At 37.6% G+C, this 15,021-nt stretch overlaps 1 protein-coding gene across 1 annotated transcript; it reads right to left on the reverse strand.

Moving 5' to 3' along the window:
• Window positions 1-11,072: 11,072 nt before the first annotated feature.
• On the reverse strand, window positions 11,073-14,554 carry LOC148846127 (putative WRKY transcription factor 14). The gene is made up of 3 exons (XM_088955357.1): window positions 13,761-14,554; window positions 12,730-12,870; window positions 11,073-12,403 (listed from the first exon to the last, which is right to left on the reverse strand). The coding sequence occupies exons 1-3, from the start codon at window positions 14,330-14,332 to the stop codon at window positions 11,812-11,814; spliced, it is 1,305 nt and encodes a 434-aa protein (XP_088811483.1). The 5' UTR covers window positions 14,333-14,554; the 3' UTR covers window positions 11,073-11,811.
• Window positions 14,555-15,021: the final 467 nt, after the last annotated feature.

The raw sequence follows: 15,021 nt of genomic DNA on the forward strand, positions 1-15,021 counted from the left end.
TAAATTATAGATAAATTGTATGTTCATCAATGAGTCTTGGATATAATTAGTCTCCAAGAACTGTGCATTTCGGCTGCACAACACCTTCTGTTCACTTGGGTCAAAGAATAGGTAACCTATAGATAAATTATAGATAAATTGTATGTTCATCAACAGCTGGTCTTCAATTCCAACTTGTCCGCACTCATTCTTTTAACGTGCACAGGACAACCCCAAATCTTCAAGTGTCTGACACTTGGTTTCTTTCCGGTTCAAAGTTTGTATGGAGTATTTGGAATCGATTTGGTTGGAACCCGATTCAACACGTATATCGCAGTCTCTAATGCATTACCCCAAAAGGATGTGGGTAACTCTAAGTGTACGAGAAGTGACTGGACCATATCCAATAAGGTCCTATTCCTCTTGTATGAAACACCGTTAAGCTGTGGTGTAGCAGGAGCAGCCAACTGTGACACTATCCCGTTAACCTTCAAATAGTCCCTAAATTCGTCAGAGAGATATTCGCCTCCTCGATCTGATCGAAGGGCCTTGATTTGTCTCCCTAACTGTTTCTCGACCTCTTGTCTGAATTCTTTAAACTTTTCAAAGGATTCGGACTTATGTCTCATTAGGTACATGTAACCATACCGAGAATAATAATCAGTAAATGTAACAAAGTACATGTGCTGGTTACGGTCCTAACACTCAGGGGACCACATACATCAGTATGTATAAGGTCAAGTGTGCCTATACATCTTTCAGGCTTACCGTTAAATGGCTGTTTTGTCATCTTACCCTAAAGGTAAGGCTCACAAGTGGGAAGATCTTCTACAGTTAGAAAATCCAAAGGACCATCTTTTACCAGTCTTGTGATTCGGTCAATACCGATATGGCCAAGTCGGTAATGCTACAGGCACATGGGATTAACTATATCACGTACTCTTTTCTTCGGGATATCAACTGACATAGTTTCAGCTATATTAGTTTTTAGAGAAGGATGTAGAACATGGAGACCGTTCTCCAGTTCCCCGTATGCGATGAATTTATTGTTTGTTTTAATAGTAATCGTATTACTGAAAAAGACAGAATATCCATCTGCACACAATTTAGAGACAGAAATCAAATTTCTTCTAAAATTTTGCACAAAAAGACAATCTTTAAGTACAATGGATCATTCTCTAAAAAATAACTCTACAGTTCATATTGTCGTAGCTGCACAGTCATGAACTGTTTCAAGACCTTCTGTCGAGTAGAACGATTCTGCTCTTCGTACATTGTCTTAAGACTGTCCAATATGTCCTTGGCAAGTTCGATCTGATCGAACTGCCTCTATATTGGATTATCCAACGAGGCAATGATATAGCAACGGGCAAGGGAGTTTTTCTCCTCCCATTCTTGGTATTCTTTCTTTCGGGCATCAGAAACCCTATCTCTCGGACGATTCGGGGCAGGATTCTTGGCCACCTTATCCAGATTCTCACAGGTTAAGAACAACATAAGGTTACGGTACTAGTCGGCATAATTCGGTCCCTTAAGCTTGTTGTCGTCAAGAAGCTTTGCAAATTGTCCGTTTGCCATTTTCTGATAAAATAGCAAACATTAGTCCACAACCTAATTCCATTCATGTTCATTACATAGATATGGCTTTTAATCTATGTTCCATTCCCATTTGTTCATCTTTGAGATTTCTCTTCCATCTCAGTGACGGAGACAGCGACATGTCTCTGGAAATGTGGGAAACCACATAGAGTGCATGGAGCCAACTGTTTCAGCTGCAAAACCCCACCACCTTTCTGTGAAGGATTATATCCACTCATCATATGAGCTTTCCCTTTGGCCTTTGTCAGATAAGGTTCATAGCCATTTTAAGTTAAACCTTTTTGTCCAGTGAGTGCTCATCCATCATATTCATGAATGCCAATGTACCGTGAGAGAGTTCCCATTTTCTAGTGAAGCCCCTCCCACATCAGTCTATGACGCCCCTATCATCTTATGAAACATTCAGACAAACCGAACAGCAAATGGATAGCCCATTTTTTAGTGCGTTTCCTCATCACTGAAGGACCCATCTTCATGCTAATGATGGAAGACCTTTAGAGAGTTCATCATATGAGCCTCCCTATCACATGCACTCATATTGCTGGATGGAACAAAATTACGACCTAGTTTAATTTAGGTCAAACTAAAGTGGCTCCCACTGATTTACATAAAGTCAGATTTTGGTGGGCTCAAATCGGCTAGGGTTCCGCACGTACCCTTTTTCAGGGGTGTGGGGCCCACCACTGAGGAGGTCATCCAATGACCTTTAGGGACACCATGGCAATGATGTGCCTTCAGCCATGGTGTGTGCAAGAGCCACTATTGAATCTGCATAGGCCAAGCACTTATGGCCCATGAACGTAGCACATCACACATCCATACATCACATGCAGGGAAGAATTGATTCAATCAATTAATCATCTGTAAAGCCCATAATTAAAGCCCAATTTGTTCCATAATAATAACAATTAATATTATCTAGGTATATGGGCCGAAATAGGGTTCATCATTTCGTCCCATATAGCTTATCTGTAAATGTGGACTTTTAACAATTTTAACAATTTAAAACTGGGCCTTACAAGTTGGGCCAAATTAAACATTTAATTAATCATCAATCCTCAAGCTCATTAGTGGGAAAAATAGGGCTGACATTCAGCCTTGATCGAACCCTAGATTCAGTCCAACTAGTTTGGACCAATCTTGGATCGAATGGGTCTAGGGTTTGATCTTTAATTAAAGATTTAATTCAATAAAATAATCTAAAATTAAATATTGATTAAAGAAAAACAAAAATCAGTTAGATAGGGTTATTCGCACAATCCATCCTGCAAAACAGAGGTTAGATCATAGTTCGCAGTTTCATAAACTGTAAATCGCAGATAGCGATTCTCCCATCTACGAAATCTCCTTCCTTGCACTGCCATCTTCGATCCAAAATAAAATAAATAGAAAACATAATTTCTATTAATATTACATCGGATTGAATGCCTATACATTCAGTCTAAAAAATAAAAAATATATATTTTACAGACCAAATGAATAAATAAATCAAGAATCTGCAAATCACAGATCTCCATGAGCCAGGAAAAAAAATCAATCTCCACTTGTACGAATAGCCCATAAATCAAGAAATCCATAAAGAACAATTCCAAATAAAATTTTGATTTATAAAATTTTAATATCAGATTATTCACCCAAAAACTGGGAACAATTTCCCAAAACCCTAATTTTACAAATTGGGTAGAACGCCTTCTGCCCATTTGTGCAGGTTTAGATCTGCATTAATTCAGTTCAAGACTTGAACCTAGCTCTGATACCACTGAAAGGATGAGAGATCCATCGTATGGACGCCCGAATCTTGTAGAATAGAATGGGCGAATTTCAAAAATTTCTCTCCTTACTGGGAATTGCATTCTCTCTTTTAGAAAAATCATATTTTTCAAGGATCAATCTTGAACCAAGAACCGAACCAGATCTGGACAAAAACAATAGGAGAGGGATATACCTGATACGAAGAAACAATATCTCCCAATGGAGCTGTTCACGCCCAAGGAAGGAACCAAAGACTACTCCCACTGAAGATGGCGCAGTGTAGGACGGAGCAAAATCAGCAACGTTCTTCAAAAGAACCAAATCCTTCGCAAGAATCAGCTGGATGGCACATGAGCACAACTTCCAATCAGTCCTTTCACAAAGTATTGATATCAAGATACAATCTTGATCACTTCTACTGGGAAGAGGAGATCGAATTGGCAGTTGTGGCAGCGATAGGAAGGAGGCGACAAGAAAGAATTAGCAATTAGCGCAATGTTGTTGTAATCTTTCTTCTATGATTTCAGCTCTGAAAGAGAATGTGAATTGAATCTCTAAAGACTACTGCCCTTCCTCCTTTTATAACCTTAAAGGGATCAGCTCCTAATCCCATTAAGAGTTGCTGATCCAAATCATATTTGGATCAGAATTCCCTTTAAGTGATAAGGGTAAATCCTTATCTATCTGCATATTAGATCATCCCTCTCCTAATCTTATTAGGAGGTTTCCAGATCTGAATTTGTATTTAGATTTAGACTCTCTGAGTGGATAGGGTAAGACCCTATCCTATCTACTAATCTAATCTCAGATTCGCCCCTTTTTTAACTGATCAAATCAGCCAATTCGAAATGGGCTTTAGGTCCATTAATAGTATGTGCTCACTTAGCCTTCCAAATTGCTACCCAGTTGGGCTTCCTTGTATGGTGTGGGACCCAAGCATTGATCTACACATCAGCCACAAGGGTTTGGCCCAGCCTTTGTTACAAGGCCTAGCCGAATTCACTGGAAAGCCTAGTGAACCCCTTGAGACCATAACATGGACTCTATGGGCCCAACACTTACACTAAGTGGTCCCTGGGCCAAACCGCCTTGTAACACCCAGGGACTGTGGGCAGATGCAAGATTAGCCCATTAGGTATTATCCTCAATGGTCTTACACTTAACCTCTCATCCCATAATGATCATACACTACTCGACAAGAGAGGACCTCTCCCTCGGCTACAAGGAACAGTGCTGCACTCTTTGCTCACATGGATCCCAGGAATTAAAACCTTTGCAAATAATTTGAAACCATAACATATATATATATATATATATATATATATATATATATATCATATAAAATATATTTTGCAAAACAAATCTCAACGATTAAAATCGATTGCCGGCAATCTTGGTTTCCATCAGAGAGAATGCATCCCCGATCATTACCTTTGTTCGACAAAGGGGCTGATCCTGTCTTTATGATCAACCACTCAGATGAATTCTCGGACTGTCCCAACATACCCAGGTTTTGACCCCCGCTAAGGATCTCACTGATTGGTATATCAAAGATAGTCCAATCCGATACCTAGTGTAGTATCATAATCGAGCATAGGGGTTAAGTGTAACTTTCCAGTTTTGCCCATCTATCTCCAAGGTCCAGGGCAATACTGGAAATCTGGTCCGGTTCAAAGATTCAATTAATCCTACACTACATGTGCCTTGGGTCTCACCCTGGTGACTGAGATAGGCCACCCCAACATTTTGCAGCACACCAATGTTAGCCTTAATAGGATAAATCTCCCCAGACTTACCCAACGGCTGTGAACATTCTAAACTAACACAAGTCTCATTAAGTGTCCAATTTAAGGGTATTACACAGAAACACACCACAATAATATGAATCAAATATGCACTTTATTCATTTACAATAAATGTCATAAGTACATCAAACTGATTGGAGCTAAGGGCATACAACTGTCTAACAAAAAATTTGTCACAGCTTGCAGATTTGATTTTTGCAAATCGCAAATCACAGATTTCTCATCTGTGCAAATGTCTTCTCCTCCATGCGAACCAGCTTCTTCTTTCAACGAAATAAAATAGAAAAAGGCCTAATTTTTCTATTAATTTACATCAGAATCAAATCCTATACATTCCGTCTCAAAATAAAAAATTAATTATTTATAGACCAAGAATGAATAGAATATAGTAGTTGCGCAGATTTATTGTGCCCATTAATGATTTTGATCTCCTTCACACAAACAACCCAAAATTCAAGAAATATAAATAGAACAATTCTAAATATATTGCAGAATAATAAAGGTTTAATTTTCAGATCATTCGCCCAAAACTGGGAACTGATTTCCTAGCAAAAAACCCTAATCAACGCAAATCGGGAAGAACCGATTCTACCTATTTGCGCAGGTTCAAATCAGGTCTATTTTTGGTTCAAGAATGTGAACATGGATCTGATACCACTGAAGGGAAGAGAGATCCATCGAATGGATGGCCGAACCAGGCAGAAAGGTTGGGCGAAATTTTAAAAATTTCTCTTTCCCTTCCTAGGAATCGTATTCCCTACTTTAGAAAACTACACTTTCAAGGTTTGTTCTTGAAACCAAAACTGGATCAGATATGAAACCAAAAGAGAGTGAGGGACATACCTAATACGAAGTAACAGTAACTCCCAATGAAATGTTCACACCCAAAGTGAAGACCAAAACCTGCCTCCATTGAAGATGACACAATGTGTAGTGAGGCAGGATCAATAGGATGGTTCTTCAACAAGAACCTAAATTCTTCAACAAGAACCTAAATTCTTCAACAAGAATCGAGCAAGGGCTAGTGAGTACAACTTCAGATTGTTTCTTCTACCAAAAAACAATATCAAGAACCTTTCTTGATCAGATTCACAAGTGGAGATCGAACCTTTCTTGGATAAGCCTCCTAATCTAATTAGGAGAGAGTTTCCTAATCCAGATCTTATATTTGGATCTGGACTCTTAAATGGATAAGACCCCTCTTGTCCTTCAGCTAATCCTAATGAGTTTAAAACTGAATTCACCCCCTTTTAATTAACTAATTTAAGCCTAGCAGGCCCATTAAGCTTATGTGCTCACTTACTCCTTAACCTACTGTCCAGTTGGCTCTCTTTGTATAGCGTGGGACCCTAACATTAATCTACACATCAGCCACATGGGTTCAACACAGCCTTTGTTACAAGCCCTGGCTGAAATCATTGTAGGAGACAGTGAACCCTAAGTCCATCACCATGGGCTCTTAATAGGCCCAACATTTACACTAAATGGTTCTTGGATCCAACCACCTTATGAAAATCTAAGAACTATGGGCAGATGCAAGATTAGCCCATCAGGTATTACCATTAATGGTCTTACACTTAACCTCTCAGCCCTAAATGATCAAACACTACCGGACAAGAAAGGACCTCTCCCTTGGCTACAAGGTACAGTGTTGTACTCTCTACTCACATGGATCTCGGGAATTAAAACATTTTTGCAAATATTTTGAAACCATAATATATAAATATATCTTTATATAAATATATTTTGCAAAACCAAATTTCAAACACATTTGAAAGTCACTACTAGTAGTTTAGGTTTCCATCAGAGAGAGTGCATTCTCCGATCATTCACATTGTCCGACAAAGGGGTTGATCCTGTCATTATGATCACCCACTCAGGTGAATTCTCGGACTGTCCCAACATACCTAGGTTTTGACCCCCTCTAAGGATCTCATTGATTGGCATATCAAAGATAGCCCAGTCCGATACCTAGTGCAATACCATAATCGAGTCTAGGGGTCTGGTGTAACTTTTAGTTTTGTCCATCTGTCTTCAAGGTCTAGGGCAATACTGGAAATTGGTCCGATTCAGAGTTTCAAGAAAATCCACACTGCATGTACCTCAGGTCTCACCATGGCAGCTGAGATAGGCCACCCCAACCAATTTGGTGGCACATTAGTGTTAGCCTTATAGACCTTCCCAGATCTATCCAACGGCCGTGAAGATTCTAAATTAACATGAGTCTCATAAGTGTCCAGTTTATGGGTAGAAACACAGAAACATACCACAATGACATGAATCAATTTTGCACTTTTATTCATTTACAATAAATATCCAAAGATGCATCAATCTGATTGAAGTTAAGGGCATAACTGTCTAACACACAGATATACCAAAAGCTTGGCAAGTGCCTTTTAGTGAAAATAATTTCTTAGGGTGTAGAACTTGAAAAGGAATCCTGGGTGGGGTAGCAAGTCATCCTAAACGATTGCTTGGGATTCATGGCACTTTTCCATTGTAAATATACCACATTTTTTATCATCAATTTATAAAATCTGACAAGTTACCAATAAAAAAAAAAAAAGATCCATTCTTCTCTTTGCCCTGATCCACGCAAAGGGTGTTATAGTTTCTCTCCATCCTTTATAACATTTTGGACAAAATATTTTTCATTTGTGTAATGCAGGAACCTTTGGGATACGTGGACATCAATCTTACTGATGTTGTGAAGAACGGATGCACCAATGAGAAATGCCATGAATGAAATGATACACGTAGAGATGCAAATTCCTCATTTTTGAGTGGTTTGTCTGTAGACATTTCCAAATTATTTCTATTATAAATGGGCTAATTTGCAGGTTTTCTTAATGGTATGTGAAGTCCAAATCAGTGAGAAAATACTCAAGTTAATAATTAGGTAAAGGTGGATGAGAAAAAAGAAAATGGAAACAAAGTTGAATTGACAAGGTGAGGCTTTGGGATAGCACATCCCTGCTGTAAATCTTCAGTCCCATTTTCAAGTTGACAAGTTTGAGTTGCTTAATTAGCAGGGTCCTTTCAAATTTTCAGGTGGTGTTGTCTCCATGTATTGCAATCAGTCTGAGAAGAATGCTAACTTGATAGGTTCTCAAACATCATTAAATCAAAGCTCATTATTAATGCGGATGACATCAAGAGCAAATGGAGCTGCCTGCCAGCTCAGGGTGCATTCTCCAAAGGAACAAATAAATGTATACTATGCTTTATTTATTTTAATTGAGTTCTCACAACTTAATACTGATCATCTTCTATGCCATCCTTCGCTTCTCCACCCTTTTTTTTCTAATCAATATTTAATATTTTTTATGACATAAGTGCTAATTTTGTTCTCTTTCATCCAGTATTATTGCTGTTTCTGTAATTGGTTTCATTTTAATTTTTTTATCATGCAAATTTCTTAGTTTCATCCATGCTTATTTTTGTGGTTAATGCTAGGCATTTCCAAACACCACATGCTTGTTAAATTGTTCTGGTCAGCTAAATCTCTTGGGGCATGATAGTATGGATATTGAATCCTAAGCAAAAATTGAGGAATTGCAAGATAAAGAGTTGGAGGAGCAAGAGCACAGACGTCAGTGTGAACTTGAAGAAAGAAAAGCACTGAAAGCTTATCTTAAAGCCCAAAGAGCTTTGGTTGAGGCTAATGCCAGATGCACTCTTCTTGGGTTTCAATTCTTTGTGGAGTTCTGGGTGGAATAAATGTACTGAAATTGGATTAAATTCCTCAAATATCGTTCCTGAAGCTAACCTGGACCAATCACCAACTTTATTCCATCAAATGCAGGCTGAACCGGAAGCCTTGAATCAGTTGGCCAGTGATTCAACTATTCAATGTAGAGATGGTACTGCTTTTAATGCACCTTACCAGTTCATGAGTGGTGTGCTGCACGGGATATTAATTAATTCATTAGATAGAATGAAACAACACTTAGATTTTACAAATTTTAGTATGTTTGATAGGTTATATCTAATTTCATGTCTTTTAGGGAAAAAAAAGAAAAAAAGTATTCAATTAGATTATCTCTCTCAAGGTTGAGATTATTTATTCTAACCATGACAACTACATTACTTTTATAATTAATAGTTGTCCAACTACCTGTTTTAGGATTAATATAAGAGAAAACTAAAAGTATCATATCTGTAGCCGGCCATCTAAAAGATGATATGAAGCATTTTTGCAAGGCCTCAGTGGGCATCTTCCATCCATTCGTTTGTATATAATCATTAATGCAGTAATTTCAGAAATCAGAATCGCCCCATCATAAACACTTAATGAGTTATAAAATGAGCAGATTTGTTTTTCTTTTTTCTTATTTTTTTTCAAGTCATTTCAGTTCAAAGTAATGAGTCAGTGAGGACACTCTCATAGCTTATGTCATGACTCATGAGCGGTTTCTACCGTGTTCATCAGTCATTGTCTCAAAATTTTAACCAAATTAAATTAAATAAGGATTTTTGAATTAATTGTCTCCAAGCCAATGGAAGATGAACAACGTGTATTCGATGAGAGAGAGCTCATTGGATCAATACTTCGATCATGTCGTCAACCATCTATGGCTAAAAATGAAGTTGCGTGTTTATATGCATTTCACTTAACTCCACAAACCCAAGACAGGAAATTTTTTTTTTTAATATACAAACCATATGTCATACTCTTTTCGTCATTACTAGCACTCGGAAAAAATAAAAAGAAAGCAACTAGGTCAACTCCCCTCATTTGGTAATGAAATTTCATTCTAGTTTATATCAACTCTCATTCTCATTTTTAAATGAATCAAACAGATTATGAGACGAGGCCTTTCCTATTCTGATTTTTATGATTTAATTAATTCCCAGTTTGGAAGGAGTGATATGAACAGTATAAATATATATAAAATAATATAAAATATAAGGTTTTTTACTCTACATATTTATATTTGTATTCTTTTTAAACTGAGCCTAAGGCTGTATTTGGTTGCTGTGCAATTTTATTTGTATTGGCTCAGTTTGGAAGAAGTACAAATACAAATGTGTACAGTATATAACCTTACGTTTCGAATTATTTTGTATATATTCGCACTGTAAATATTTGTATTTGTATTTCTTCCAAACTGAGCCAATGTCTGCGAGTGCAAATGAAAAGAATGCAAACTCTGGTTTAATTTTATTTTACTGTCACTTGTAGTGCAATCAAACAAAATAAGGAGAATTTTGAGACAAAAATAAATCATAATTTGGACTACCATGGTTTTGCATCGGTTGCACCATAACAAAATACAGCTTAAAGCTTAATACAAATATATAAAATGCAAAACCTTGCATTTTGTATCATTTTATATATATTTATATTTTTACTCCTCCAAAACTGAGCCTAAAGTCCGATTCCAATTAACTGTAAATCAAACCAACACATGCTATGTTTGGTTTGAAGAAAGAAGTAGAGAAAGGAAGAAAAGAATAAAAAAACCCATACAAAATTTGTAAAGGTTTTCCTACCTTTCTCTACTTTTTTTTCTTCAAACCAAATAAAGCCTATCTTCAAAATCGACTAAATAACTAATATGTGGAAATGCAAATGACAGTGTGTGATTGCACGTGGGTATACAAGATTTTCATCTTTTACAAGTCTTTTAAAATTGTTCTTTCTGTATATTTTATTGTGTTAATGCATACTTTCGAGGGTTGAAGTCATACTTCTAAATCTCATCTTCCCAAGATTGCATACGCTCAAAAGATAACTTCTTGGGCCCCCCGCTGCTTGCAGCGTTGGCATAACTGGCATTCCAATATTTAACTATCAACCCTAATAATAAATTATAGTTTTTTATAAGAATAATAAACTATTATATGAACAGATAAACTGACACCCAAATGCAAGTTTTGGTTTGCATTCAGTATTCTTCCAATATGGAAACATAAGAGTGGAGAAAACACGGATAGATAGTAAAAATTTGTGTTTCATAAACAATATTAGCAGCAGATACACTTCCAAGTAATAAATCTCCAAAGTATATAATCTGGAGTGAAAAGTGTCCAGGGAAACAGAAAGCTGACCAGGAACCTAAAAGCTAATGTGCTCCCTTCTTTTTTTTTTTTTCTCTCTCTCTCTCCGCTTCTTGATGTCTGCAACGGGGACTGATAAGAAAAGTCAAGCTTTTCCTTTCTCTTTCTTCCGTCTCTCTCTCTCTTCTTCCCTTTCACTATCTTGTCATCTTTCGCTTATTTCTTCTCGCCAAAGCAACCAAAGCAGCTAAAGCGTGGTTTTTCTATGAATACCTACAGGAACGGAAGAGGCTTGAATAATTTTCCTCACTTCGAAAGATAACGAAAGGGGAAAAGGTCCCATCTAATATCAACTTCCTTGCAGGGCGTTTCAGTCATGACTGAAAGATGTACTTGTTTCCAACTGTTGAAAGCTTCTGTTCCTCAGCTTTCTGTCCCATCCATCAATATTCCAAAGAATGTGGGTCTCATGGGTCTGCTCCCAATCAACCAACACTCTCTGCTCTTTTCCTAATCTGTAAACATTCTGGTAATAACAAGAACTGAACAAAAAGTAAACTCCTCTGATATCAACTTCAAATAGGAAATGTTTATAGGAAGACACTTTGAATGAGATTGCACCATAAGAAAACTAACTAGAGTTGTTTTTGTTACTCTTATTTCCGAAGCCTTGTTACAAGTCCCTCTTAGTTTCTTCAAACGAGTTGCCTGTCCAGTCAAACAGGCTGAATGGATCCAAGGTCTTGGTTTCTCTATCATCTGATTTTCCTTCGTTGAATCCTTGGGAGAGTAATAGATTTAGAGGGTCAGGTTCTAACTCTCCCAAATCTGCAAAGAAGTCTTCAGACTGGTTTGAATCTGGTGGTCCTGGCCGGTAACTTTGGGGGAACTCTGGACTTAATTCATCACCATCATTCATATCCATTTGCTTCTCTATCTCTCCCATTTCTTCTTTAACAGGTGCACTAGTTGTCAACCCCTCGGCAGCAACATTAGCGTGCGGCACAATATTGTTATTGCTGTCCTTGTATTCTTCTTTCATGTTTGTCGACTTTTTTGTCTGATAAGACTGTGAATTCTTGGGAGCTGCATTGTGTTTTGCAGGCTGAGACCTTGAGCAGCCGGCCAGTGCATTTCTCTGTGTTGGCCAGGGATGGTTATGTTCAGAGGTGTAGGTGATAACCAACATGTTAGGATCAGTTCGACTTCTCTCTACTTGTTTCCTCGCTGAACAGCCTTTAGAGCTACTGCATCTATAATAGCCCCTGGAAAAAGTATAAACATCACAGATTAAAAAGGACCTATACTACCAAATTTGGACCCAAATCCCAAAATATCACAAGTTTTTCTCAAATGGACAAACTAACAACAATTCAAGTCTGAATGGAATTATTCATAGGTAATAAGGATAATTTCTTTTGCCATCCTAAACTACACTGATGAAGCCATTAAATGTAAAATCCATTGTCAAAAATAGTAAAATTAAACACACTGTCTTTGTTTTTCATTAATGAAAATTTTAGATTTGATTTTTCACATTCTTGACCATTCGAATTTGTGTTTCTTCTAAGGGTTCTTTCTTGAAACTTACCTCGGGTGAGGAGAACCTTTGATAGGCTTCTGGCCATACTTTCTCCATGCCCAGAGATCAGATGGCACTACTTCTCCACTTGGCCTGCTATTTGCGGCTGCTGGTGCTGGGATGCAAACCACCTTCTTCACTTGGCTCTTTCTGAGAAACAAAGGAAAAGTTGATTATTGTCTGCTCTTATATCAAGAAGAAAGAAGAAGATTCCTTCTTTCTTAATTTACCATTTCTAATTAACAATACTGCTAACCCTTTTCCGAATGCGAATGGGATTGCTTTGCTACTAAATTTCATAATTTCTTCCGGGGTGAAAATTCTATCTGGCTCTATTTCTCGAAAACAAAATGCAATTTCCTTTTCCAATCAAAGAGAAAACTGGAGAGGACATGATTTCTTGAGAATTGCAAATAATAAAAATAGTCAGTGTGATATGTAAGGCTAATATTAATGAAATAGCTTAAGTTAGTTAAACACAGGAATAGCTTTAAATAACTGCATGGAACCTATTTCAAACCTTTTCTCCAGGAACTTAAGAAAGAGGAGCTAGCAAGCTAGCAACGTTTGTGCTTATTCTCCTGATACATGAATTTACCAATTCCTTTCACAGATGAATTGAACTTGTATATATATGAACACAAATCTCTGGCGGTTATGTATTGACAGAAGAAACCTCGTCTGAAATGGTAGTTTCTGATAATTCATGGTTGATTCATACAATAAATGTCCACCGATCCTCACCATGGTCAAGTCCTCAGAATCTCACTTTGGCTTACTTGTTGCAAATAAAACTATATTAATAATTTTACAAATTTTTGGATCCTTTTACGCTGGGACAGAAAATGTTTTGGTATGATCATCAGGATTTTCAAGAATAATGGCCAGCATAACATAACATTCTGGTTTTTTTTTTTTTTTTTTTTTTTTTTTTTTTTTTTTTTTGTGAATCAACCATGAAGTTCTTTTCCATGAGTTAGAAACTCAAGACTTGAAAAGAAAAAATCAAAGAAATCTTCCATTTAAATCAATTTACTCACCTTCTCTTAATGCCCGGATTCCTCGGGGAAGAGATCTGCACTCCGCAATTATCGATTGTGCAGCCACCTGAGCTGTTAGTCCTGACCATATCATTAGAAACCATGGGGGGGGTCTTAATTTCTCTGGGAGGAGACACAACCGCCGATATATCACATGGCGAAACCGGAATCTTCACATTTGGTGAAATCTGAAGCATTCTTGAAAAGATATTGCAAGGCCTCATCTCCTCGTCCAAAATCTTCTGAGCAAGAAGACTACCACTACTAAGACAATTATTGTCCTCAAAACTCATCTTCATCAGGCTGCTGGTAGAATTCGGTGTGTCAAATAAGCCTGTACCTGCTAAGTCAAGCTCAGGTAGCATAGGATCTCGCGTAGAGAAGGGATCACCGAAGCTGTCAGATGGTTCTTCGATCTCCGAAGGAAAATTTGCAGATTCTGGAGGAAATTTCCAATCAGCAATAGTATTTTCAGTACTACCACCATAACCATTACTTCCACCACCACCACGCACTATGTCTGCTAAATCTCCATGATCATTTTCCATGATCTGCCAAAAGAAGCTACACATATTTCTAGCTGAGAAACTAAAAATAAGAGCAGCAGCCCGACCTAACTGGATTGAAGTTTGATCGTTCTTGCATCAAACAAACGTTAAAAACCATGAATTATTTTTCGATTTCTGCGCCTAGTTTGGCTACTAATTACTTTTCAGGGATGGGGTTTGGTGAGGAAGCATGAAAGCAAACAGGCTAAGAAGGTTGAAACTGTTGCACAAAAATAAAGTAGTTTCTCTAAGACTACACCCAGAGAGTGATTAATCTTGTCGACCAGGGTAATTTATCAAGTAACACCAAAAGGGTCAAATCCGCGCGCTGTTCCTTTCTCTTTTCCCTCGTTTTGTATTTTGACAATTGAATATCGCTCACCCTTAACTCTTACACGAACGAAGACCTTTTCACAAAGTCGTTTTATTAAATACGTCATAGAATATTAGAAAAGCAAAGAGGCGGCAAGTAGCCGCACTTGTCGGAAAACGTTTCGAAACGAATTCCATCCCCGGGACACTGCCCGTTTCGTCTCGTGACAATTAGCACTTCAAGATATTTTTTTCTCTTTCTTCTTAACTTCGTTTCTCTATATACCAATGTTTTAAAAACCTACCCGTACATCGAACCGTTTTTGCCTTCGGGTCGCGGGTCACCGGTTCGACCGGCAGAGTCGAACGGTTCAGATGGTGTCATGTCATCGCATATATAT

This window comes from Nelumbo lutea, chromosome 7 (genome assembly GCF_056320005.1).
Source record: "Nelumbo lutea isolate HS-2025 chromosome 7, American lotus-T2T, whole genome shotgun sequence".
Taxonomy (NCBI): domain Eukaryota; kingdom Viridiplantae; phylum Streptophyta; class Magnoliopsida; order Proteales; family Nelumbonaceae; genus Nelumbo; species Nelumbo lutea.